Source organism: Anopheles coluzzii, chromosome 2, assembly GCF_943734685.1.
Source record: "Anopheles coluzzii chromosome 2, AcolN3, whole genome shotgun sequence".
Lineage (NCBI taxonomy): Eukaryota > Metazoa > Arthropoda > Insecta > Diptera > Culicidae > Anopheles > Anopheles coluzzii.
Window position 1 is genome coordinate 57672938 of NC_064670.1, and position 22959 is coordinate 57695896.

The 22959-nt window shown below is 39.8% G+C and overlaps 3 protein-coding genes and 1 long non-coding RNA gene across 4 annotated transcripts; 2 read left to right on the forward strand and 2 right to left on the reverse strand.

The window, feature by feature from the left end:
• Window positions 1-3973: 3973 nt before the first annotated feature.
• On the forward strand, window positions 3974-9256 carry LOC120956712 (uncharacterized). Its single transcript, XM_049608019.1, has 5 exons — window positions 3974-4250; window positions 4418-4655; window positions 4758-4849; window positions 7753-8831; window positions 8892-9256. The coding sequence occupies exons 1-4, from the start codon at window positions 4206-4208 to the stop codon at window positions 8605-8607; spliced, it is 1230 nt and encodes a 409-aa protein (XP_049463976.1). The 5' UTR covers window positions 3974-4205; the 3' UTR covers window positions 8608-8831; window positions 8892-9256.
• A 689-nt stretch (window positions 9257-9945) lies between these two features.
• Window positions 9946-10901, forward strand: LOC125906930 (uncharacterized). The gene is made up of 2 exons (XM_049608033.1): window positions 9946-10200; window positions 10261-10901. The coding sequence occupies exons 1-2, from the start codon at window positions 10093-10095 to the stop codon at window positions 10459-10461; spliced, it is 309 nt and encodes a 102-aa protein (XP_049463990.1). The 5' UTR covers window positions 9946-10092; the 3' UTR covers window positions 10462-10901.
• A 4297-nt stretch (window positions 10902-15198) lies between these two features.
• Window positions 15199-20418, reverse strand: LOC120961128 (uncharacterized). Its single transcript, XM_049608018.1, has 2 exons — window positions 18828-20418; window positions 15199-18674 (listed from the first exon to the last, which is right to left on the reverse strand). The coding sequence occupies exons 1-2, from the start codon at window positions 19839-19841 to the stop codon at window positions 18369-18371; spliced, it is 1320 nt and encodes a 439-aa protein (XP_049463975.1). The 5' UTR covers window positions 19842-20418; the 3' UTR covers window positions 15199-18368.
• A 403-nt stretch (window positions 20419-20821) lies between these two features.
• On the reverse strand, window positions 20822-22853 carry LOC125906935 (uncharacterized). The gene is made up of 2 exons (XR_007452263.1): window positions 21878-22853; window positions 20822-21671 (listed from the first exon to the last, which is right to left on the reverse strand). It is a non-coding gene; the product is annotated as an uncharacterized LOC125906935 (long non-coding RNA).
• Between the last annotated feature and the right edge of the window lie 106 nt (window positions 22854-22959).

Consider the following 22959-nt stretch of genomic DNA (forward strand, 5'->3'; position numbering starts at 1 on the left):
ATAGTGTAGCAGGGCTATTGTTTTTATGAGAAAATATTAGCATATAATTTGGTTTATACTTCCTAAAATATATATAAAATATTATCGCTGAAATGCTGCTAAAATAGTCGCTAAAGAAAAATGATTATGCACCTCAATTTTCATGAGTTTTGTTTTCGTCATTGACATCCCCATGTGTTGCTTGGTTTACTCAATCCTTGATGTCTGGTTCCTTTTCATTATTGGAGTCCCCAAATTATACATCGCATGTATCAATAAAATGCATTGAATACAACCAAATGCAATTGCTAGGCACCAGCCTCACATCGCGAACCATTGCAATTATTGTTTCATTGATTTTTTTGTATGCTTTTAAAGGAAATACCTAAAGCAAAATCCGAACACTTTTGTTGTTCTAAACACACAGTTTCCTTCACGTCAAAAAATTTACGTAATATCCTATGCGGACACAGGCCAACATACAGGCTTTCGAGACTGAATTATTTAGTAAAATCAGCCGAATAGTCAGTTTTAAGAGTTGACAATTATACTACAGGACGAGTTAGAAAACTACATTGTTAACTGAAAACCTCCAGTTATGCGAATATGCGATTTCATGGAACTTACACATGTTAAGAAAGCCTACATAAAAAGCCAGCTCCGCCCAGCTCCATACACCCTCGACTTTGGAGTCGGTTATAACACGGAGCACTAATACAATTCCTTTTCAATGAAGTATCAAATACGGAAGATACTTAATTTAAGGGGCGGTCCCATGATACAATTTTTAACTCGTACGACTCAACAACATGCGTGGGTTTAAGCCTAGTGTTGGTACGATATCGACCGCGTGTGAACGGACAGAGAACATAATATTTACAAATATCTCTTCAAACATTGCGATGGTTGCGAGTGGTATCATCTGCACGAAATCTTACAGTATTTTAAATAATCTTTGATTTTCATTCATAGATTTTTTTTTGCGGTAGTATTTTAAATTTTATGACGATATTTTAAAATAAAATGACAAAATTCAGGTGTTTAGTATGCTACAATTTGCACTGTTATTCCTGATCTTGGGGTGCTATAATTATAACTGCTAAAACTAGAGGTGTAAAAACTACCAAGGTTCGCAAGCTCTTTAATGCGAGGGCTGTGGGGTGGTGAAGTTGTATGGCGTGCGACCCCTCGCGCGCCCTCGTAAATCCCTGTCAATTGCATGGCAGGTGGCTTGACAACTCAATCAAACACCCGAAATTATTATTATTATTATTATTATTATTTATTCCGAAAGTTATCCAGCTGGCATAAGCTTACATAACATACTTATTTCTATAGTTAATGCTAAAGAACAGTGCTAACAAAAACGCATCAAAAAACATAACAAGTTTAACTGTCAAACAACCAAATAAAAATAAAAAAAACAACATAAACTGTGGAAGCGTCATATGTGTGCTATGTAAAAAGGTCCGTAAATTGTTTAAGTTTGAGTTCAAGTCGACATTGTTTCCTAGGGAGTTATAAGCACTTAACATTTTTAATAAAGGATCGTTTGATCCAAAATTAGTCGATCTGAATTCTATGTTAAATAATGTCCTGGTTCTTAACATTCTACTGGGGGCCTGAAAGTTCAATTTACTCAGAATTGACGGGGCGTCTAAAGATCCGGTAACAAGTTTGTGTATAAATAAGCACTGTGCCGTCTTTCTTCTATGTTGCAGAGGTTCTAGTCCAAATAGCAGGCACCTTGTACGGTAAGAGGGACAAACAGAATTACGAGACCACGGGAGACGGTAAAACAATGAACGAGTGAGCTTACGTTGAACCGATTCTAGCCTATCTATTAAATATTGCTGTGTCGGAGTCCAAATAATACTAGCGAATTCTAAGGTAGGACGGACAATTGCACAATACAGAGCTTTTATACTGAATGGATCTTTGAAGTCTTTCGCAACACGCAAAATGAATCCTAACAAACGGAAGGCTTTTGAAATTATTGCTTCATAGTGGTTCTGTAACGTTAGTCTGCTATCTAAATGGACGCCTAAATCGCGAATCACATTTTTACGCGGCACTGATCTATCATCAATTTTATAATCGTAAACAATGGGGGTTCTTTTTCTAGTGTAGGATATAACAGAGCATTTAGATATGTTGAGACGCATACAATTTGATTTACACCATGAGTTAAATCGAGTTAAGCAGTTTTGAAGGGTTAAACAATCGGTTTGATCTGATATCGGTAGAAACATTTTCATATCATCTGCATAAAACAATTTTTCGCAATCCGGTATAACATAAATAACATCGTTTATGAAAATGTTAAAAAGAATAGGTCCGAGAATACTGCCTTGTGGAACCCCGGACGTGTTGGTGAATGGTGCAGATATAGAGGAGGAAATATTCACTGTTATATGCCTATCACTTAAATAACAGGAGAGCCAATTAACTAGCGCCCCATTTACTCCGTAGCTTGATAGTTTTGAAATTAGCATTGAATGATTTACGGAGTCAAAGGCAGCACTGAAGTCGGTGTAGATTACGTCTACCTGTTTACCATTGTCCATTGCAGGATAGCAGGTGCTTAATAAAGAGAGAAGGTTTGTTTCAATTGAGCGGTTGGGTAGAAAGCCGTGCTGATCATTGGAGATTATATTTTTAAAACCACTTGATAGGTGTTTCGAAATGGTGATCTCAAAAATTTTGCTGACTGCACATAACATATAAATACCACGGTAATTACATGTGTCATTTCTATTTCCATTTTTGTAAGCCGGGAACATGAATTAAGATTTCCATGCTTGAGGGAAGCGTTTCTGCTGCAAAGACTTGTTGAACAATGTGGTCAAGACAGGAGTTAAAGCATCTCTGCAGCGTTTGAAAATAGCACTGGGTATAGCGTCAGGCCCAGTAGCGAATGAAAGCTTCAACTCGTTGATAGCCGAGGCAATGTCAGCTTCAGACAGAACAGGAAGAGGAATGTCGGCAGCATCAGGTATATGGTTGGACGTAACAGCATTAGTGACTGGTGGCGAGTTACTCACGTATGTTGATGAAAAGTAATCAGCAAATGCTTGACTGATTTCAACATTACCGGTGTACGATCTTCCGTTCAGAAGCATCATTGATGGAAGTCTGTTACTATCTCGTTTTTGTCGAGCAAAACTAAAAAACGTTCTTGGATCCCTTTTAAATCGGTTTTCTATTTTTCTTACGTAGTTGGCGTAGGCTCGGCGATTAAGTGTCTGGTACAGACGGGCAGCTTTAATAAATATTCTTCTATTGACCTCGTTCTTATGTTGACGGAACATTTTATGGAGTCTTTTTTTCTGTTTTCTCAAGCCTTTTAACCGTGAGTTAGACCAGAGTGGCTTGGTTGGGGTCCGATAACGAGGGACAAACTGATCGTAAAAGCTTGTGATTTTATTTGTAAACGACAAAATGTTTTGATTGAGATCCGGGTCTCTGGTGATATGGCTCCAGTCAACGTTGGTAAGGGCCGTGAGAGACCTATAAAATTCGTCTTTCGGAAGTTCCGACTCTGAATATTTGAAGTATGTTGTGGTGTTGTAGTGTGATTTGATTCAGAAAATATGCGGAGAGCAATCACCGGGTGGTAGGAGTCTGGTTGAATCCAAGGGTCAAGAACGAGCTCCAACTTTAATAAGTGGTAAGGAATCCCATCATCAGCCAAAATAAGGTCCAGTATAGAACCATGGGGATTCATGTAGCAGTTTAGTTGAGACAGTCCTGCATAGTTAAATTCATCGAGGAGAACTGAACAGGAAGGATTAATCCGGGATTCCGATGTATTTAAAACTGCAACACTTTCATTGGATGTGCTCCATACGAGCTGAGACTGATTGAAATCCCCCATAAGGATCATTGTATCATCGGTATATTTATCCCGCACACACCGAAGAGTGGAGCATAAAGCATTTATTGTGTGGGTGTCGTTGCAACGATCCGGTGCAAGGTATATAGCACCAACTATAACGGCCAAGCTACACGTACCGGACGACATCGGACGATGCCATAAAAATTGAGCAACCTAGGACCGCAGACAAGCAAATCAAGTCGGGCCGGGCCGCGTCGGACGCCCGCTGTCATCCGATGTCATTGGGTTGACGTTTGTATATTTTCTTTGTTGATAGTCGTTTCATTTTCTTGATCAGACTAATATCTCAAGTGAATTGTGTATTAACCAAACTACAGATTCTCTTAAAATGGATTCGAAACCGAAAAATTCGTATAAAACCGCTAAGGGAGAAGTAAGTATTTGATTCCCTTTTATTCAACGATGTATTCCTATGTCTTAAATGCCATGCAAATGCAAAAAATTCATAGAATCAGTGTTTACATTGCAACACTCCGCTAGCAGAGTGACTAGCATGTTATAAAAGAAGCTATTTTAACACTTTGTTTTACATTATTTCAGCATTTGTTTACGATGGAGGATACTTTGCAATTTATATCCAAAATAGAAGCGTGTCCACTTTTGTGGAATAAAAGGGATCCTCAATATAAAGATGTGGCAAAGCAAGACAATGTGTGGCAGAAAGTGGCCAGTGAATTGAGCATTCTTGTACTTTTAGCCAAAGAGAAGTGGCAAAATCTACGGTCTACATACAGAAAAAATCGAATAAAAGTTAACAATAGTATCCAGTCGGGAGCAGGTTAGTTTCGACACTAACATCGGTTTTTTATAACCCTTGTATGTAACACTACTATATATCCACTGCACCGTTATATGACGCTACTATATCATTTTATTTTAGGTTGTAATGAAATATTTAGACCAAATTGGTTCGCGTACGAAGCGATGCAGTTTCTCAACGAAAATCTAAGTGCTGGAGACACAATTGATACGGTAATGCAATTAATTATTTATTTTCTTTTTTGTGGCACAATCTGGATGTATAATTTTGCTCTGGAATAGTGGTGTAAAAGCGCGCGTGATGGTGAACGTGTATTCAATTGGAATGACCAAAGTATATAAAGCATTGTTGAGACACGACACCGAAACCCTGTCATTTGTCGTGTTTAACAAAACACGAAGGTCATTTCGTTGAGTTTTGAGCATTCGGCTTGGGCGAATAGTTTATGTCTGTTTATATCTTTTTATCAGTTCTGATTAAAACTAACTACTGTGGAGCGCCGTTTATCCGAATACCTTTTATCCGGTTGTCCGTGAATCCATGCGGTTGAGAAATGACAATTCAATTCAAAGGTGTCATTGCGTGCTGAGGAGGATGTTCAAAACAACGCTTATCAGACATTATTGTCATTCGAAAATCGCTAACATTTATTTCTAGTTTCAAATATTTTCATTGATAAATTCAAATTCAAGTAAATAATAACTGACTAGGTTTTACTAACTAGCACTACACTGTTAAAAAAACTTTAAAAATTTATGATGAAAAATGAACATAGACTCATTATCGAATAACATGTTGACTCGAATAACACGTCGAGTATACTGAGCCCGGATAAACGGCGTTCCACTATATTCTTGGGAAATAATGCGGTCATATCATTGGTTGGAATTGAAAACTCGATTAAGCTGTTTCGTTCGTCCAGTGTATCTATTTATTTGCTTATTAGCTAACTAAATTACCATGAGAAGTTTGAGTACGATTTCAAGATAGAGTACAATCTGTTCTCGAGTATTAAGCATTAACGACTAACCAACTGTAAAACTTAGTTATTTACAGATTTATCCCTGAGATCACTGTAAATATTGCACCAAGTTATAGGGAAATGGGTCTTTCCTCCTAACCCTAACAACCTTTGTACATAATAAAAAAATCCCTATCAATTGAAATATCACTATTTTAAATGCTAAAATTTCATGCTTATCACATGTTTCATGATGACGGAATCACACGCTAATGGAGAAACTATAAAATATTTCAATTGAAAAAACTCAATTTTATTCATCTGTTTTTTTTTATATTTTTAATTCGATTTACAAACATTATACATTAGCCTTTAGTTCTTCACTATTAAAACTATAACTCCTCTATGGCCCAATCTTCAAAAAAAAATTAATTTCCCATTTTGAAATGGTGTGCCAGGTGGAAACGTATGTTTGCCAGGCGTGCAGAAGGTCTTATTGGGATGCTTTGTAGTCCATCCAAGTTATTTGTAGATGAAGTAACATTTGCCGGATATGATGGTTCTTCAAATGTCCCATATCTAGCTTTGTTCCTTTTCCGTATAAAATTGTGGAGATATACAGCAGCCATGACAACTTTACTAGCCTTTTCAGGCTGCAAGTTTATTGAGGTGTGCAGCACTCTACACCTGCTAGAAAGAATTCCAAAGGCTATTTCTGCGGGGATACGTGCCCTGGACAGTCGTTGATTGAAAAGGCTTTGAACACTGCCAACAGTCGATCTTCCTCCAAAAGGACGCATACAGTAATCTGTTAAAGCAAATGCTTTATCCCCTAACATCATATATGGCACTAGTACACTGTACGGCACTCGTAGGACGCTCGGTTTAGGAATATTCAATTCCTTTCTTTCAAATTTACCCTGTATTTTGGAGTTTCTAAAAATACCACCATCCGAAACCCCTCCCTTTCCACCAATATCAACGTATAAGAAATTATAATCAGCATCAACAATAGCCATCAACACAATGCTAAAATAGTGTTTGTAGTTGTAGTATAAACTACCAGAAAAATTCGGTTTGTGTATGCGCACGTGTTTTCCGTCAATCGCTCCAATAACATGAGGAAATTGCCACCTTTCCTCAAATCGGCGAGACACAGCTAACCATTCTTCAGTTGTTTCTGGCAGCTGAAATGATAAATAAATATGTGGTTAAACGTAAACGATTTCCAGCTAAAATATTACTATTTATTGTGCAATTTTGTAAGTAGGGGGCGGTTTTAGTCACATTATTAATTATTTGATATGATTCAGACTGAATATAACAGTTTCAAACCTTTTGAAATAGTTTTTAACATTTGATCAAAACGGAAATTATTTGTCAACTTACAATGGATGTGTCAAATCAGTACAATTTGTTCAAAGAATTGTCAAATTAAGAACACCGCATATCTCTTAATCTGCATATAAGAGTGATGGAGAACATTGAATAACATTTGAAATTTATTCGTTCGAATTCGAAATTCGAACTGAATTAGAATTAGGATAGAAATGAACTGGTAGGCATAAATAAGGATAACGAAATGAACTCACAAATGAATTATGTAATGAACTCATGACAATCTAATATGCAGTAGCAAACAGTTGAACGAGTCGCATTTATTTTCATAACCGGCACAAATTTTATTAAATATCGCGAAAGAAAACAAATTGTACAACGTAGACGATCATTCGTGAGGTTTTCTCACAAAGAGGTATCGTGTATCTGGGGGATCGCCTGTACTCCAAAGTCATAGAAAGTAAACACTACGTTACTGCTGACCTTTGTTATACAAGTTTTTTTTGGCCAATTAAATTCAAGTTAAATATTTCATAGTATTATGTAGTAAAAATGGCAGTTCCGTAGTACAGTCTTCATCTCACACGACTATACCACTCGCCCGATGTGGATTCAAGCCGCATACAATCAGTCCCCTCGTAGCAAGGACTGATTATTCCACTGCGTGGTATAGAACATAAGTTTCGAAAGCTTGTACAGATCGCATATGACGTTACGACAAAAAGAAAATGTAATAAAAAAAAAACATATAAATATCAAATTAACTCTTCTGCTTTTAGAATATAGTGATATCAAACAACATCTCTCTTTTTCCAGTTAAGACCACCTAAAAGTTTGGTTCACCGGCAAAATTTGGAAGCAACAAGCATCCCTTCCAAAATACCACGGCTATCTCCGTCGTCTAGCGTGACGAATCTTGATGGAGCAGTACCAAGCACGTCGAAGAACAAGGGATCGCTTGGTCAGCATATACCAAGCACGTCGACGAACAAGGGATCACCAGGAATACCAAGCACGTCCCCTGGCCAGACACCGCGTTTCCAGCTTATGCCTGGAACGTCGATCGTACGAGGACAGCGTGTCCAAATTATGTCAAACGCGACATCGGGACAAGCGTTGCGATTTCAGCCAATACCGGTCATGTCGACTAGCCAGGCTGCACCAAACACGTTCTCAGGACAGATACCTCGGTTCCAACTTGTACCATCACTGTCCGCGGGAGTTGGAACACAAGTTCAGGCGCAAAATGACACGTCGACGGGACACGAATCGCGCGGTCAGCCAGTTCCGATAACGTCAACAGATCAAGCAGTAGCGGTCCAGTCAAGATCGAACACGACAACTGGCATACCTGAAACGGACCAGGGAGTACGGGTCCATTCGGAACTGGAAACTTCGATGAACGAAGAACAAGAAGAACAACCTAATAACGCATCGTCACAAAATGCTCCACGGCTTTCCAGACAAGCTAGAGTTGATGGAAAAATTTTGAGCTGTCTAGAATATCTTGAGAGTTCATATCAAAAAATGCAAGAGCGAGAACCCGTGTCTGCGTTTTTAGATTTGGTAGCCGAACGAATGCTACGTAGAAAAAAAGAGGATTTGGAAAAAATGCAAAATGAGATTTTGCAGGTCATTGAACGATTTGAAATCGATGATAAAAATGAATAGCAGTAGCTGTGTCTCTGCAATGAGGGATCTTGTTCCCAGTGAATAAGGAGGGAGGGGCATCGATGGATAGGACGTTAGACCGCTTACCGTAAAGCCTACAGCTGGTTGTAACTTAACTAAACAGCGTGGTCAACGGTTATGTTACGCAAACGTACTGCATTTCGATACGGACATTTATGTTAAAAACAAATATAAAAGCAGCGTCATCTGCACAAACTATCTAGGTGGCCCTGTTGAATTCAGAACCAAATTCGTGTAATTTTTTGTTTTTTTTTTCATTTTAGTTTAAAGACATTCTAACAACATGTCGACATATATGGACATATGTGGATATATGGATATATGACCGAATGGACCGTGCCTCCATGAGTAGGACTGAATATCCTGCTATGGCGGGGGAATCAATAAGTCACTGCAAACCAACCCGCACTAGTGATACATCAAGGCCTCGACCGACAACGGGTGTAGTGTCAAAGAAGAAGACATTCAGAACATTGGTCCTTGCATAGTGAATCAAAGTATTAACTACTTACCGCTACATAATCAGCAAGTACCTCAATCAACGCATCACAAACTTCTGGCACTATTTTTCGGATGGTGGACGGAGATACCTAAAATATGTATTTAAATAAACTGTGCTTTATGTCGATATGTTTTGTTAAACTTAACTTACACGAAATAGAAACTGCAAACTTTTAAAATTTTCTCCAGTCGCTATAAATCTTAACCCGATAATCAGACGTTCACGTACTGTGATTGCCTTTCTCATGTAGGTATCCTGTTTACATATTTTTGGAGTTATTTTTTGTAACATGTACTCAAAGTCCTCCTCCGTCATCCTCAAAAACTGAATAATAGTTTCATCGGCAGCTTCTTCGGCAATATCAGCCAACAAACGATTCCCGGCCTCGTTGCGCTTATATAGCATTGGTCGAACCCACCATCGGCGACGACGCCCAAGTAGCCTTAAGAAACTCTATTTGATTATTAACAGTTTCTTAAAGCCGTTAAAAATCAAATAGATTTTCTTAAGGGAATATGACATTTGCTTGCGTTACAGCATAACGACATGTTCCGTTACCTTGTTATTTTTGACTCAGACCAATATAACTGACAGTGTTATTCAAATTTTGTCAACACTATGTAGTTTCTATGTAGTTTAAGCAGGGTTTAAAAACCATTTTATTTTTAATATTTATTTAATTAAGCACTCTGATTTTAATTGCAAAACATTTCATTATTTTATTCACATGTTTAACATTTGATTTCAGTTTATCTTCATTTGATATGACAATTAAAAAGAAAATAGAAAAAAATATTTTGTTTAATTTTGATGGAGATTTTCGACGTATTAACACATCGCATACCATTTTCCAAACTAAAAATATATTATATTTAAAATCATTAAATTATTTGATTTAATTAATTTGCTCTTGATGAAGATACTTTTTGAGACATACTGTATGTGCTGCGCCGCCATTCATAATGTCAAAAAGTTCGTCAAGCTTCGTGTGTGATGAAAGGCGACAAGAAAAGCAAGCAGCCGCAAATTTTACAGCTTGTAATTTGTATATTATCAAGCTTGTACAACAGGTTAGTGTATCTTTATCACCATTATCATCGCATTAACTATATTTTTAATATTTCTCGCAGCATTTAAACTCGGTGGTAGAGTTCCGCCCGCTCCATCAAATACAGAGAATGACGCCGTCCAATATTGTTCCTGCCTCGCGGTCGTGCACTACCGTCAGCACTGCACTAGCCGCAACAAAACATGCGCCCCTTGTCCCACATTTCCATAATCTCGACGGTGGTCAACAGCTGTACGACGGCCGCCTACAGCCACCGGGATAGCCTCGCTCTCTAGTGCGATACTGATGAACCTGCGGCGCAAGAGCACGCAAGCGTTTGGTGGCGGCGGCTGTGGAATGATGGTGCACCTCGGTAAATATGGTGCACGAGAAGAATTCTTCCCGCAAAAGGCATCCGCTTGGGCACTGAAATCGAACGACGCCTACGGAGACAGTAACAACAACAACCATCCGGACAGGAGACGGATCTCAGTCGGTTGTATGAAAACAGCAAGGTGCACTAGATCGTGAAACACTGGCCGTCCAGTACGACACAGGCCTTATCAGCAGATAGCATGGAAATGCCGCGTACAATGAGGCCGCACCGTGACGCCCCGCGCTGTAGCCCTCGTTTACGCACCGAAGTTAAGCAGTTCCATCGGGATGTCTTCACCGCGCCGGATCATTTGCGGGACGATAGCGACAAATTTCCCGCCGTAGGATCCAACCAATATGGTGGATAATAAATATAAAAAATACAAATTACATTAATTTAATTCATAAAAAAATGAAAACGATAGCTCAACGAAGAAATAGATACATGATGACTAAAACGGAAAGAAACATATTGCCATCCTTGTCGATTTTTTCGTTAATTTTGATCCTTTTCGTTAAAAATACCGGTTAAATTTTAAATTTTAACGAAACATTGACGAAGCCAGGAGAGCGTTACGCAGTGTTTTAAGCCCTGGAATTACTGCTGTATGGAAAGCTAAAAGTAATACTTTTAGGCATACTTTTAACGGTTTCTTAACAAGATTGTGCTACTTGGGCGACTTCGCACCAAACCATACAGGCAAGAAAATATTGCTGTAGATTCGCTAATATACCGCAGATCCATATTTCTCCAACCGGGAATCCAACACCACCAACAAAGAAAATTCCGGAAGATCAACACGGCACGTTCTGATGGCAGGCTATTTGCAATGTTTGCTGTTTACAAAGTTATATATTCAAACCGCGAAATTAATCCAAACATTTTAAAGAAAATAAAAACTTATATATATTTTTTCAAGCAAGAAAATACAATTTGAGCAATTCTGAGCGCGGACTTTGTTCAAACTACATGTACCGGGCCGTGTCGGATCACAGCGGGCCGATTTTGTATGAGATTTGACAGTTGGCGTTAACGGATTTATGGCATCGTCCGATGTCGTCCGGTACGTGTAGCTTGGCCGTAAGAGAATTCGTAGGGGTTCTCAATTGAATCCACAGACTCTCAGTTATGTTTGAAAGAGGAGTGCAAGGGCTAGAGGCATTTTTTTTTTTGACTGCAATAAGAACTCCCCCTCCTCTTGTCTTTGTACTATTAGTAGTGGAACGATCGGTACGGTAAACTGTGAAGCGGTTGTCGTCAAAAAGCATCGTCGAGGAAATAGCATCGTCGAGCCATGTTTCAGTTAAAACTATAACGTCATATTCTGATTCATAACTTGCTGCATATAAATCAGCTGTTTTAGTGCGTAGCCCACGCACATTTTGATAATATATCGAAAGTTCACTCAGGGGAGGCTGTGAGTGTGTGATCGTTGGGAGAGTGTCGGAGAGCGAAACAGTATGATGTTCGGTGTTCGGGTTGTTCTCTTCGGGTGTGAGAGTGTTCGGGACGATCTGTGATCTCATAGTCATACTGGTGAGTTGTATAGGGTATGTGGCGTAAAAAAATCGTTGATTTTTTATTACGGAACTCAAATTCGGCATATACGAAACCGCGGGGCCAAGTTGCAGGTGAAAGTGCTTTATTCTTAAGTGCATTTGGGAGACTGACCTTGAAGGAGATGAATCGAAGCGTTGCAGGATCACGATCACGAGGAAGTATTTTTTTTACCATACAATTTTTATTTTCAAGGCGATTGGTAATAAAAGTTGTCATATCTTCTTCAGTAACGTGCGGTGCGATGTGAGTGACAAACAACCATACTCGTGACTCAACATTTGGAACGAAGCCTTCAAACGATGAACTTGCATCAGTTGCTGCACCGGTAAGCAATGCGTTTCGATGATGAAAGGAATCATTAGCCGAAGCTGCACTGTCAACACCGATTCTTCGTTATGTTTGTTCGCGTGGTGAAGTAGATGAAAGAAATACCCGTAAGATGGCGTACCAGATTCACAAAAAGAGGTAACACGATTAGATTGTGCGATAATCAGATCATCGAAATCAGGGCCAATTAGGTAGCGGGTCATACAGGGTCAAGTAGCACAGCTGATCGAAGAACAGAGCGCCATCGCAAACCGCGGCAGTAGTAAAAGTTTAGCCAAAAAGGACAGATGAATTTAGGGTTACGAGTAGTATGATCTGCTCGAAATTTAATAGTATTTTAAATAATCTTTGTTTTTATTTATTATTTACTTTTTTGCGGTGTTATTCGTCGAAAAGATCTCTTTATCAATTTTTGTGAATTTTTGCAAAATGTAATGTCGAAATTCCGGTGTTAAGTATCCCGTCAAACATTGCGAGGGTTGCGAATGATATCATCTGAACGAAATCTTATGGTATTTTAAATAATCTTTGATTTTTATCAATGGATTATTTTTTTGCGGTAGTGTTTGTCAAAAAGATCTTTACCTAAATTTTTGTGGATTATTAAAAATAAAATGACAAAATTCAGGTGTTTAGTATGCTACAATTTCCTCTGTTATACCTGCTCTCGGGGTGCTATAATTGTAACTGCTATCCCGCCATGCAATTGACAGCGATTTGCGAGGGTGCGCGAGGGCTCGCACGCCATACAAATTTATCGGTAAAAGTAAGGCTCAGCCCTCTACGTTACATTGGAGAAGCGTTACATCCCTTAAAATATTCCCAAGCAGCATTTTTACTCCAGTTTTATCATTGTTGCATAGTAACACGCATAACGCAGTAACATTGCAAGACTCGATCAGAGTACACATTGAGTGAATAAAGACGATTCCATTCTGAACTAAGGAATAAAGCAGTTGTGTTTTTCTCAAGATATATTCCCTGCGACATATCAGTCATCCAGGCGACCGACCACCCAAGCGCCACAGATTAAGCTTAAACGACTGGAAAATTGAATATCCATAGAAAAAAATGAAAGCTCCACAGCTTCATTGGTTTGATCAATAGATGGCGTATTACAACTCATCATTATATTGACATCCTTTTCTTACAATGTGTTTCGACAAGTTTCATCTTATCATGACCTATATAGCCTTCTAACTTTCTGAGCAAAAATCTATATGAATGGTCGTGTGGTCAGATACGTGGGTATCAACACCAACGACCATTACTCAAATCTCACTTGCTTCAGTGCTGGTGGTTTCCTATGGAGTTTAGTATTTAAACAATTGTATCGCCGTTCTAGTTCTAGCGATGCATAACTTCAATGCGAAACCATACAACAGTACAGAGGAAATGAGAAAGCTCTCCTCCAAGCGATGAAGCTCAACTGGTTGGGGTATCCCACCAACAGAGAGCGCCACCAGCTTTTTCGCTATTTTTAGAATGCATGAGTCGTTTGCCGTCTGCTAAACGAAGTCTTTCTATATTCCGTTTAGGTAGAGAACTTGAGTCGTTTAGACGCCGTTTAGTGGTCGTTTAGTGGATTTGTGGCACTTGGGCAGTGTACATTATGTGAATAAAAAATATTTTAAATTGAGATGAAAGAAAAGTTAATTGCTGTAAGATGAACCGATTTCAAGGAGATTTAATTTTTAAATAACAATTAAATAACAGGTTTAATATTTTTCATTGTTGCACTATGATTAATGAAAAAAAGTCTGAAAGAAGGAAGCTCATGAACATCCCAAAAGCTTTCAATTAGAGTAACATTTTCTATGATTAGAAAATATAAAATATTAAAATATTTTTAATTAAATTATATATATGAAATATAACTATTACCTTTTCAATCTATGTTTCTGGCCATTTTGAATAAAAATTACTTTAGATGCAAGGGCTCTTTTTAAAATGAGGTTAATGAAGTTAATAAATACTTGTAAGTATTTCATTATACTACTTTATCAATAGCTGGGTAAATAAATAAATAATCTTTTTTTTATTATTTACATCTTTTATTTATAAGATTGTTAAAATTATAATTCTTGAAGTTGTGACAACTTTTTTAATTATCAACAAAGTTTTTCTAATTATCATATAAAAGTAAACAATAATAAGACATGATTATCTATTAATTTGCTCATCCACGGCTTTTAAAACAAACGTTCAAAAATGTTGCTTGGGTTTGTGATTAACAGGCGTTACGCGTAACGCTAGCGTAACGTAGAGGGCTGAGCCTTACTTCCCGCTTGGCAAAGAGTAACTCATTTTGATGCCTCTCGCTACCCCTGGCCCTAGTTTTAAAGGAATCATGCGACACACTCGCACTCCACTACCCCATCCCATGGAAAAACGCTCCCACCATCGAGGTGTTGACCAAAATTTCGCTGTGTGCATGAGACACACACTCGCACTCCTCCAGCCCTCCATAGCCGATCGCTCCCACCGTTGCGAAAATGGGAGAATTTTTACTCTTAGCGTGAGATCCTGAAGCGCAAGAGATGACACTATGTGTAAAGATGATCATAATTCGATATGGTCAAAATGCGTCGATTGTCGTTTCATTTATCTGGTAATGATGTTTTCACTTCATCAAAATTTTAAACGTTAACAACTAGGCTGATAACAATAGTTGAAATGTAAATCAGAATAAAATCATGATCAATCTTACTGTGATATCCTACCAGTACAGAGTACACACACACGCACACCACCTCGTTCGTTACCAGAACACAACCTTCTTTATTTGCTGCTCAACTCCGACTGCCTTCAACCATCATACATCGCATTCTTTCTCTTTCTTACTCTAGGATCCCACATTCTCCCTTTACTAAAAAATATGTAAAGGTTTTCACATCCCAAAATGTATTATGATATAAACTTAACCTACACCCTTCACATACTTCCGTCTCGAAACCTCCATGGACGCTTAATTTCCCTAGCTTCTCTAATCCTACCATCCGTTTCGGCCGTCCGAATCGACCTTCCCACGGGTCGCTCTACTTCTAGTTCTCGGTATAAATTCCGTTCTACTACCTGTTCCATTCCTTCGGGTACTTCCAGCGATGTATTCTCCTCCTCAATACCTATCTCACTCTCCTGGTCATCACTTCTGTCCACAAATTTCTTTAAATGCTTAACACTGCGCTGATACTCCTTACTATTTTCCATATCCCTTATTGTCGCTCTTCCAATTCCTTCCATTTTAGTTACTTTATAAAATTTGTTTTTATAGGCTGTATCGGCCTTATCCCTTTTCTGCTGCATAACAAGTACCTTATCACCAACTTTTATACTTGTATTTTTAGCTCGGCGCCTCTCATCCTCTCTTGCATTTCGCTCAAACTTTGCTGTTCTGTCTCGATCCCTGAGTTCATCATCCAGCGCCTGCCTTGAGTTCAACTTCATGTTTGGCAATAAACCCCTGACCGCCCTACCAAACATAAGTTCCGCCGGGGGTATTTTCGTCACATGATGAGGCCAGGAATTATATGCTGCCACATAATCGGCAAGAGCTTCTTTCCAATTAAGCTTTCTAATTTTTGCAATTGCTGCAATTTTGTTTATGCCTTGCATATTTCTCTCAACCAGACCATTTTCTGTTGGGTTCAGCGGTGTACAATGAATCAACTTAACACCCCATACCTCTTGCAACCAAGTTTGTAGCTCCACACTATTAAAAGGTGGTCCATTGTCCGCTTTTATAGTTTTTGGTACATAGTAAGTGTTAAAAACTTTTTTTAGAACTGCTTTCACTGCCTCCCCGTCAGCTCGCTCTATCGGAACCGCAACTAAAAACCTGGAATAATTGTCTGTGAACACTAATGCTTTCCAATGCAAAACGTCCGACAAAGTAGCAAAATCTATGGATACATAATCCCACGGGTTGTTAGGGAGATCCGTCAATGTGATGGGAGGTGGATGGCTATCTGCTTTAATAACCTGGCACTCCGGACAACTTTTTACAAAAGATTCTACCTCCCGATCCATATTGGGCCACCATAACCCTTGCCGCAAAATATTCTTCATTGTTGACATTCCTGGATGACATCGATGCGCTAGACTTAAAGCCCTCTTACGCAGATTTTCAGGCAATACTAACTTTTCCTGCTTCATTAGTGATCCCTCCTGGATGTACATTTCACGTTGAAATGGTTGGAACTTCACAATTTCTGTCGGCCATTTCTGTTTTTTGTCTAACCAAAGCATAACCTCTTGCAACTCCCTATCCTTCAGTTGTTCCTTCTGCACTTCCTGTGACGTCATTGCTACTAGTCCTTCACTAATATAGTTAATCTCTGTTTCTACCAAACATAGCTCATGCGGTTCCTTTCCCCATCCGAATTGCGGATCATTTCGCTTTTCCCCAATTCTAGAGGCTGCGTCAGCTATATTGTCCTTTCCTGCTACATGTTCGAATTCGTAACAAAAATGCTCCATTCTCAGGAACCAGCCCTCTGCTCTTGACATTATCCTTTTACCCATGTCCTTGCGGTGTTTTCCTCTAAGCATAAACATTAAGGCTTCACTGTCTGACCGCAATGTAAATTTTCTGCCAATTAAATAATATGCAAATCTTTCCATGGCCCATACTATAGCCAACGCCTCACGATGAAGTTGTGGATATCTCCCTTCTACCTCTGTAAGACTCTTCGATGCGCATGCTATAATCCTTCTTTCTCCGTCTAAATAACCTTCTTGTGCTAAAACAGCGCCTAACCCCCAGGGTGACGCATCAGTGTACAGAATGGTTTTGTCTTTTGCATCGAAATATCCTCTCTTAATCAAATCATTTTCTGTTGCAATTTTTAGCTCCTCAAACGCATCCTGTTGTTCTTTTTTCCATTCGAATTTTGCTTTTTTCGATAACAAATCCCGTAAGGGTTTAGTCTTATGCGAAAATCCTTTTATGAATGGGCTTATAAATGTTATCATGCCCAAAAAACTCCGCACCTCGGACACGTCTTTTGGTCTATCGAACTTTAATATGTCTGAAATCTTCTCTTTGGTGGGGAGAATACCACGTCCGTCGATTGTGAAACCCAAAAAATCAACTTTCTCCTGATTATATAACGATTTTTCTTCATTAATCGTTAGGTGATTTATCTCAATCACTCTTTTTACTTCCTTCACTAATTTCTCTAACTCCTCTAAAGATCGCCCATAAACTAGAACATCATCCATGTATACCACTAAATTCTTACAATCTGCAAATAACTTCTCCATAACACTCTGAAACAACTCAGGTGCACACGACAACCCAAAAGGCAACCTCGTGAATCGCATCAAACCGTTAGCCGTCATAAAAGTGGTTAAATGGCGCACCTCTTCGTGAAGTTCTATATGAAAATATGCATCCTTTAAGTCTAGTTTCGTAAAAAATAATTTTCCTCCATTATGAGGTATGTCAGCCCACACTTTCTCAAGCGACGGCATTGGATAGGGCTCACGAACTATTGCCTTGTTCACCTCCCGATAATCTATAACCATTCTGAAATCCTTCTGACCCTTCGGAACTAGCACCATTGGTGATACAAATGATATCGTGCTACCTCTCCTATCAGCCCTTTCTATAATCTGCCTTCTTTCCATATCTTCAAGTCTTTCATTAACTGCTTTCTCGAACGCAATCGGGACGTTATATCTAATTATGCGCTTTGGTATCACTGATGTGTCTATTCGGAATTTTACCGGCTCCCCACCGATTTTCGGAAATTTGACCCACTGATCAGCCGCACCTGGCCCCGATTCACTGTTGTCGATGCTCGTTTTTCTCCCAACTAATTCGGCACAATTTATCTCCTTCTTTAGCAGCCCTAGCCCTATCCTTAATAATTTTAACTGACTTGCCGTTTGAAAACCGAGAAGTGAAATCTCTGTACCGTTCACTACAAAAAACTTGCCAATTGCCTGTCCTGTCCAGCATCCTTCACCCCCACATAAGCCCGAAATGAACATATCACTTCTAACGGTCGATGAGTAGCATATCCTTTCAAAATTTCTTCTGGGTGCAATGTAATGTCTTGAATTACCGTACTACATTCTTCCTTGATCCTCTCCCAACCTTTCTTAGTTACCGTATTCACTGTCGCCCCCGAATCCACCAAGAATTTAAACTCCACCGATCCTATAACACAATTCACGATACGCGGATCACTTATCACCCCAGATGACGTTGCCTTGCCAGTTATCAGCTAAAAATAAAAAAAATAAGGAAAAGAACAGAAAAAAAAATAAGTATACCAGCACACGATTTAAATTTAACAAAGAGTGCAACTTTTAATTTCCTTTATTTATTTCAAAACAAAAGAAACATTTTTTTTTCACTCCGGAACGTCAACTTCTACCTGGTTGACACGCTCGGCTTCTTGTTTCATTCCCATTGTATTATGGTTCCTTTTTGCTGCAAAGCAAAATTCGGCAAAATGGCCGGTTCTCCCGCAAGAGAAACATTTCGCGCGAAATGCTTTGCATTGGCCCCAACCGTGCGTACGTCCGCACTTCGTACAGAGTCGCATTCCTTCACGCCTTTCCTCATTCTTCTGTACTCGAGATCCAGTATCTCGCATTTTACTCCACTTTGTCTCGTAAGGCTTATATCGATTAGCCGGAACTTTCGCCGAAAGGATAGCATTCACCGGTCTTATCAACGCTCGTCGATCATCCTGACTCTGCGCGGAGTTCCCTTCTTCTCCTTCCGGCTTCCTCTCCGCCTCTTCCGTGCGAATGAAATCGAGATGTTTTCCATGGCTAATTACCCGTTCTAAATTGTTACCGAAAAAGTTTGCCATTTCGTAAAGCTTAGCAGATATTTCTGGAACCGATCGCCGTACCACCGCCTGCATTATCTCCTCCTCACGCTGCGCACCCACGAATTCGCATAACACCGCTTGCTTTTCAAGACGCAGCACCCAGTCCGCAAATGGTTCATGCACTTTCATCTTCATCTCACGGAACTTCATCCTCTCTTTTGATGCGTCGCACAAATCACTAAAATAATCGTCAAGTGCGCGGATAGTTTCGTTGTATATATCCTCCGATTTGGACGGCAAATTTCGCTGCTGCATTTCGATGATGCTCAACAAATAGCTTCCTGCAAAAATCTTTAGACCCGTTACACGGGTTTTTGAATCAACAGGCGCTTTGCATGCCACTATCCTCTTAAACTGATCTCGAAACCGTATCCATTCCGCCTTGCGTTTGTTAGTTGGCACTGTTTCATCGAAATGCCTTAACGGCCACGATCCTGACAACCACTCGTTGGTAGTTTTTCTAGCAGCAAAATGCATGTCATCCTGCTCTTTTGCATCCGGCTGTTCATCACTTTGTGATATATCGCTAACTGCCCAGCCTTTACTCATTTTGATTTTACAAAATATGACACTTTTTCTTTTCTTTGCGCAAATATTTTTCCGTCCGCTTCCAGCGATAAACCAACAAAGAATGATAGTCAAACCAAATTCTGCACTTCATCCGCGCCAAAAGAAAAGAACATAAACTCTCATTTCACATATACCAATCCATCTCCCACAACAAAAGAGATCAGATATTCATACACGATCATCGATACTGGCAACCCGTTCGCCGTAACGCTCTGCAAGCGCGCGTTTCGCCACACTCACCACTACACACGTAACTCCTTTATCGACTCGTCAAACCCATTTCTCTCTCTCTCTCTCGCTCACACACACACACAGCTAATCCTTTAGGAGTCTCTTCCTCTTCTTTGTGCACAAAACCTACCAACAATTCAACTAAATCTTGTTTTTGATCTGGCAACACTACCAGTTGACCACGGCAAATTTACCCGTTCTTTTCTATTCTCTCTTTTTCCCGCCATGGGCCGAACCCGGCTTTTTATTATCATTTTTTTTTTTTTTTTAGATTGCACTGACCATGGGCCGAACCCGATTCAATTTCTGCCTTTTTTTTTTTTTTTTTTTTTTTGACGCTGGCAATGGGACGAACCCAGCTCAGTGTCCACACTTTGTTTCTACGCTGGCCATGAGCCATACCCGACTCAGCGTTTCTTGCATAAAACTTCTTCATATTGGCCATGGGCCGAACCCGGCTCATCTCTCATATCTTTTACCACGTTGGCCATGGACCGTACCCGACTCAACGCTTACAACCTCTTTCTACACAACATTTCAACAACTTTTTTTTTCGATCATGGGCCGAACCCGATTCAGGTTTCTGTTTTCCGGCAATTTTCTTATAATACCTTTACACTCGGTCCTTGGCAAAATCTACTTTTCCCTCCTTCTTCAATTTTATCATGGCAGGATCGCCAATGTGATATCCTACCAGTACAGAGTACACACACACGCACACCACCTCGTTCGTTACCAGAACACAACCTTCTTTATTTGCTGCTCAACTCCGACTGCCTTCAACCATCATACATCGCATTCTTTCTCTTTCTTACTCTAGGATCCCACACTTACGATTTCGGATAATGTTCTTTCGCGTTTCGGTGTAACTTTTTCTAGCGTTTTATAATTACCGGGTGTTGTTCCTTGTATTGCACAATTAGAAGAGAGTTTATTTCACGCAATTCACTTATACTTATAAACTAATCGATCGTGCCCGAACGCTCCGAACTCAACGAATGATCTTCGTGTTTCGTTAAACACGAATCAACTGTCAGGGCTTCCGTGCCTAAGCCTGAACATCCTCCCCCCCTTGACGCAAGTCAATAATCAAAACAATAACAAATAAAGATAACGAAAGTATGTGCCTTCACGTTCAGATGCAGGTAAGATACAAATTCTTATGAGGGGGCATGTTACCAACTTATCGTCTTTGGTGTGCGTATGCCATGTGGTGTTGCGAAGGAGCAAACCGATCTCCGGGATAATCTGTCTGCCAGGTAAGCTAAGCTGTTGTTCATCATCGCCATAGAATAAACGCGTTGTACTTCTTGTAGGCAAGCCGTCGAAAAATGCTGAACCTATGTGCCGACTAGGAAATACGCTGGGGTAAGTGACGACTAATCGATAGGGTCATCAGGCATCGATAGAAGAGGACGCGAACGCGTCGTTGCCTCGATTAAGTTTAGACCGGTAGTGCAGGTGAAAGCTGCAGTGTAGGTGGTTATCGCTTGACGGTCTTCGCTGCTGCCTTCCACAATCCGCAAGAGGGTGGTGATGTGGGTAGAGGAAAGTGCCAAGTGCAAATTCGGTTGCAATCTGTAACGAATAAGTATAGTTGTTCGCCGCGGAACAGATAGTTACTAGCTCATGAAGCTCGCTTGCAGCACTCGCGTTGTGTGCTGGTAAACCGCGTCGCGCAGCCAATCGTGGTAGTGATAAAAGTTGTAGTTGTTAAACTGTCGGTTGCTGTCGTGTGCACCGACAAAAAATTATCTCATCTGACCAATACAAAATTAACCTACCATCTAACGGCCAATGTTCATCCCGTACCATCGAGAGCAATGATCTTCCTTCTTGCTGATGAAGCTCCGTGAAACGGCACTTGTCGATCATGTGCGTAAACGACTGCATTTTAGCAGGACAGGATGCTTTGCATGGTAGGGCTGTTGAGTATGCCGTAATATTTCTCCTACTCAAATGATTCCTAGAGGGTCTAGGAGTGAAGATAGTGTTCGCCAGGGTGTTTGTTTCGTCACCACGTTGCCTTTTTCGGGCTGCCCAGGATCCATTGAAAATGCATCCAGCTGCGCTGTATGGTGTAGCACAGTGTTTGCAGTTTTCATGCGCTCGGTAGTGATGATTAAAGGTGCGTGGTGGTGTGCTGCTGTTCGTTGAGTGCGTGACCTTTCCTTAGTGTTACGTGCGCAGTGAATGCAGTATGCAATGATACGCGACAATCGCTTGTAGCTGTAACACGTAAACAAAGGAAAATTAGTAGGCGTTATCATTACGGTAGCACTCACCATACGAATCTCAAGATTCGTTTCTTCGGTTGGTTCAGGGTTAGAGTTCCCCCAGGACAATCGCATGGCAATCGGATTGAACGCGCAACATTTTCCGTATAATCCGCAGTGTTGCGTTTTCTTCGCGCCAACTTTGCGTGTATTTTCAATGAGCCAAGCGATTTTACCCCCTCCTACACGCATTGTATCCTACAGCATGCTTGTCGCGGCAACGTTCACCACATACACACACACACACACACACACACACACACATCTCCACACTCAGGGTACGACATCTTCTCTGTTGCTGTTCTGGACTCAGACAAACGGGGCGAGTACCGGCTTCGAACGACGAAATCCGTTCGACGCTCATGAGAGAATGAGAATCATGAGATACAACTGTCAAGCATTTAAAGACGTTTATATCTACGATTCAAGGATGGTAAAGTTTTGAATTTAGATTTTTTTTGCTGTTGGTGTTGGATTTCATATCTTTATCTATATATCTTTATATATATATATATATATATATATATATATATATATATATATATATATATATATATATATATATATATATATATATATATATATATATA

Bases quoted from the DNA above. Each gene is read 5' to 3' on its own strand.
- LOC125906930 (XM_049608033.1), top strand. From the start codon at position 10,093: ATGTCAAAAAGTTCGTCAAGCTTCGTGTGTGATGAAAGGCGACAAGAA. The intron at 10,201-10,260 runs GTTAGTGTATCT...TATTTCTCGCAG, and splicing joins TTATCAAGCTTGTACAACAG to CATTTAAACTCGGTGGTAGA.
- LOC120956712 (XM_049608019.1), top strand. From the start codon at position 4,206: ATGGATTCGAAACCGAAAAATTCGTATAAAACCGCTAAGGGAGAA. The intron at 4,656-4,757 runs GTTAGTTTCGAC...ATTTTATTTTAG, and splicing joins TAGTATCCAGTCGGGAGCAG to GTTGTAATGAAATATTTAGA. The intron at 4,850-7,752 runs GTAATGCAATTA...CTCTTTTTCCAG, and splicing joins CTGGAGACACAATTGATACG to TTAAGACCACCTAAAAGTTT.
- LOC120961128 (XM_049608018.1), bottom strand. From the start codon at position 19,841: ATGAGTAAAGGCTGGGCAGTTAGCGATATATCACAAAGTGATGAACAG. The intron at 18,675-18,827 runs GTAGAAGTTGAC...TTTTATTTTTAG, and splicing joins AAGCCGAGCGTGTCAACCAG to CTGATAACTGGCAAGGCAAC.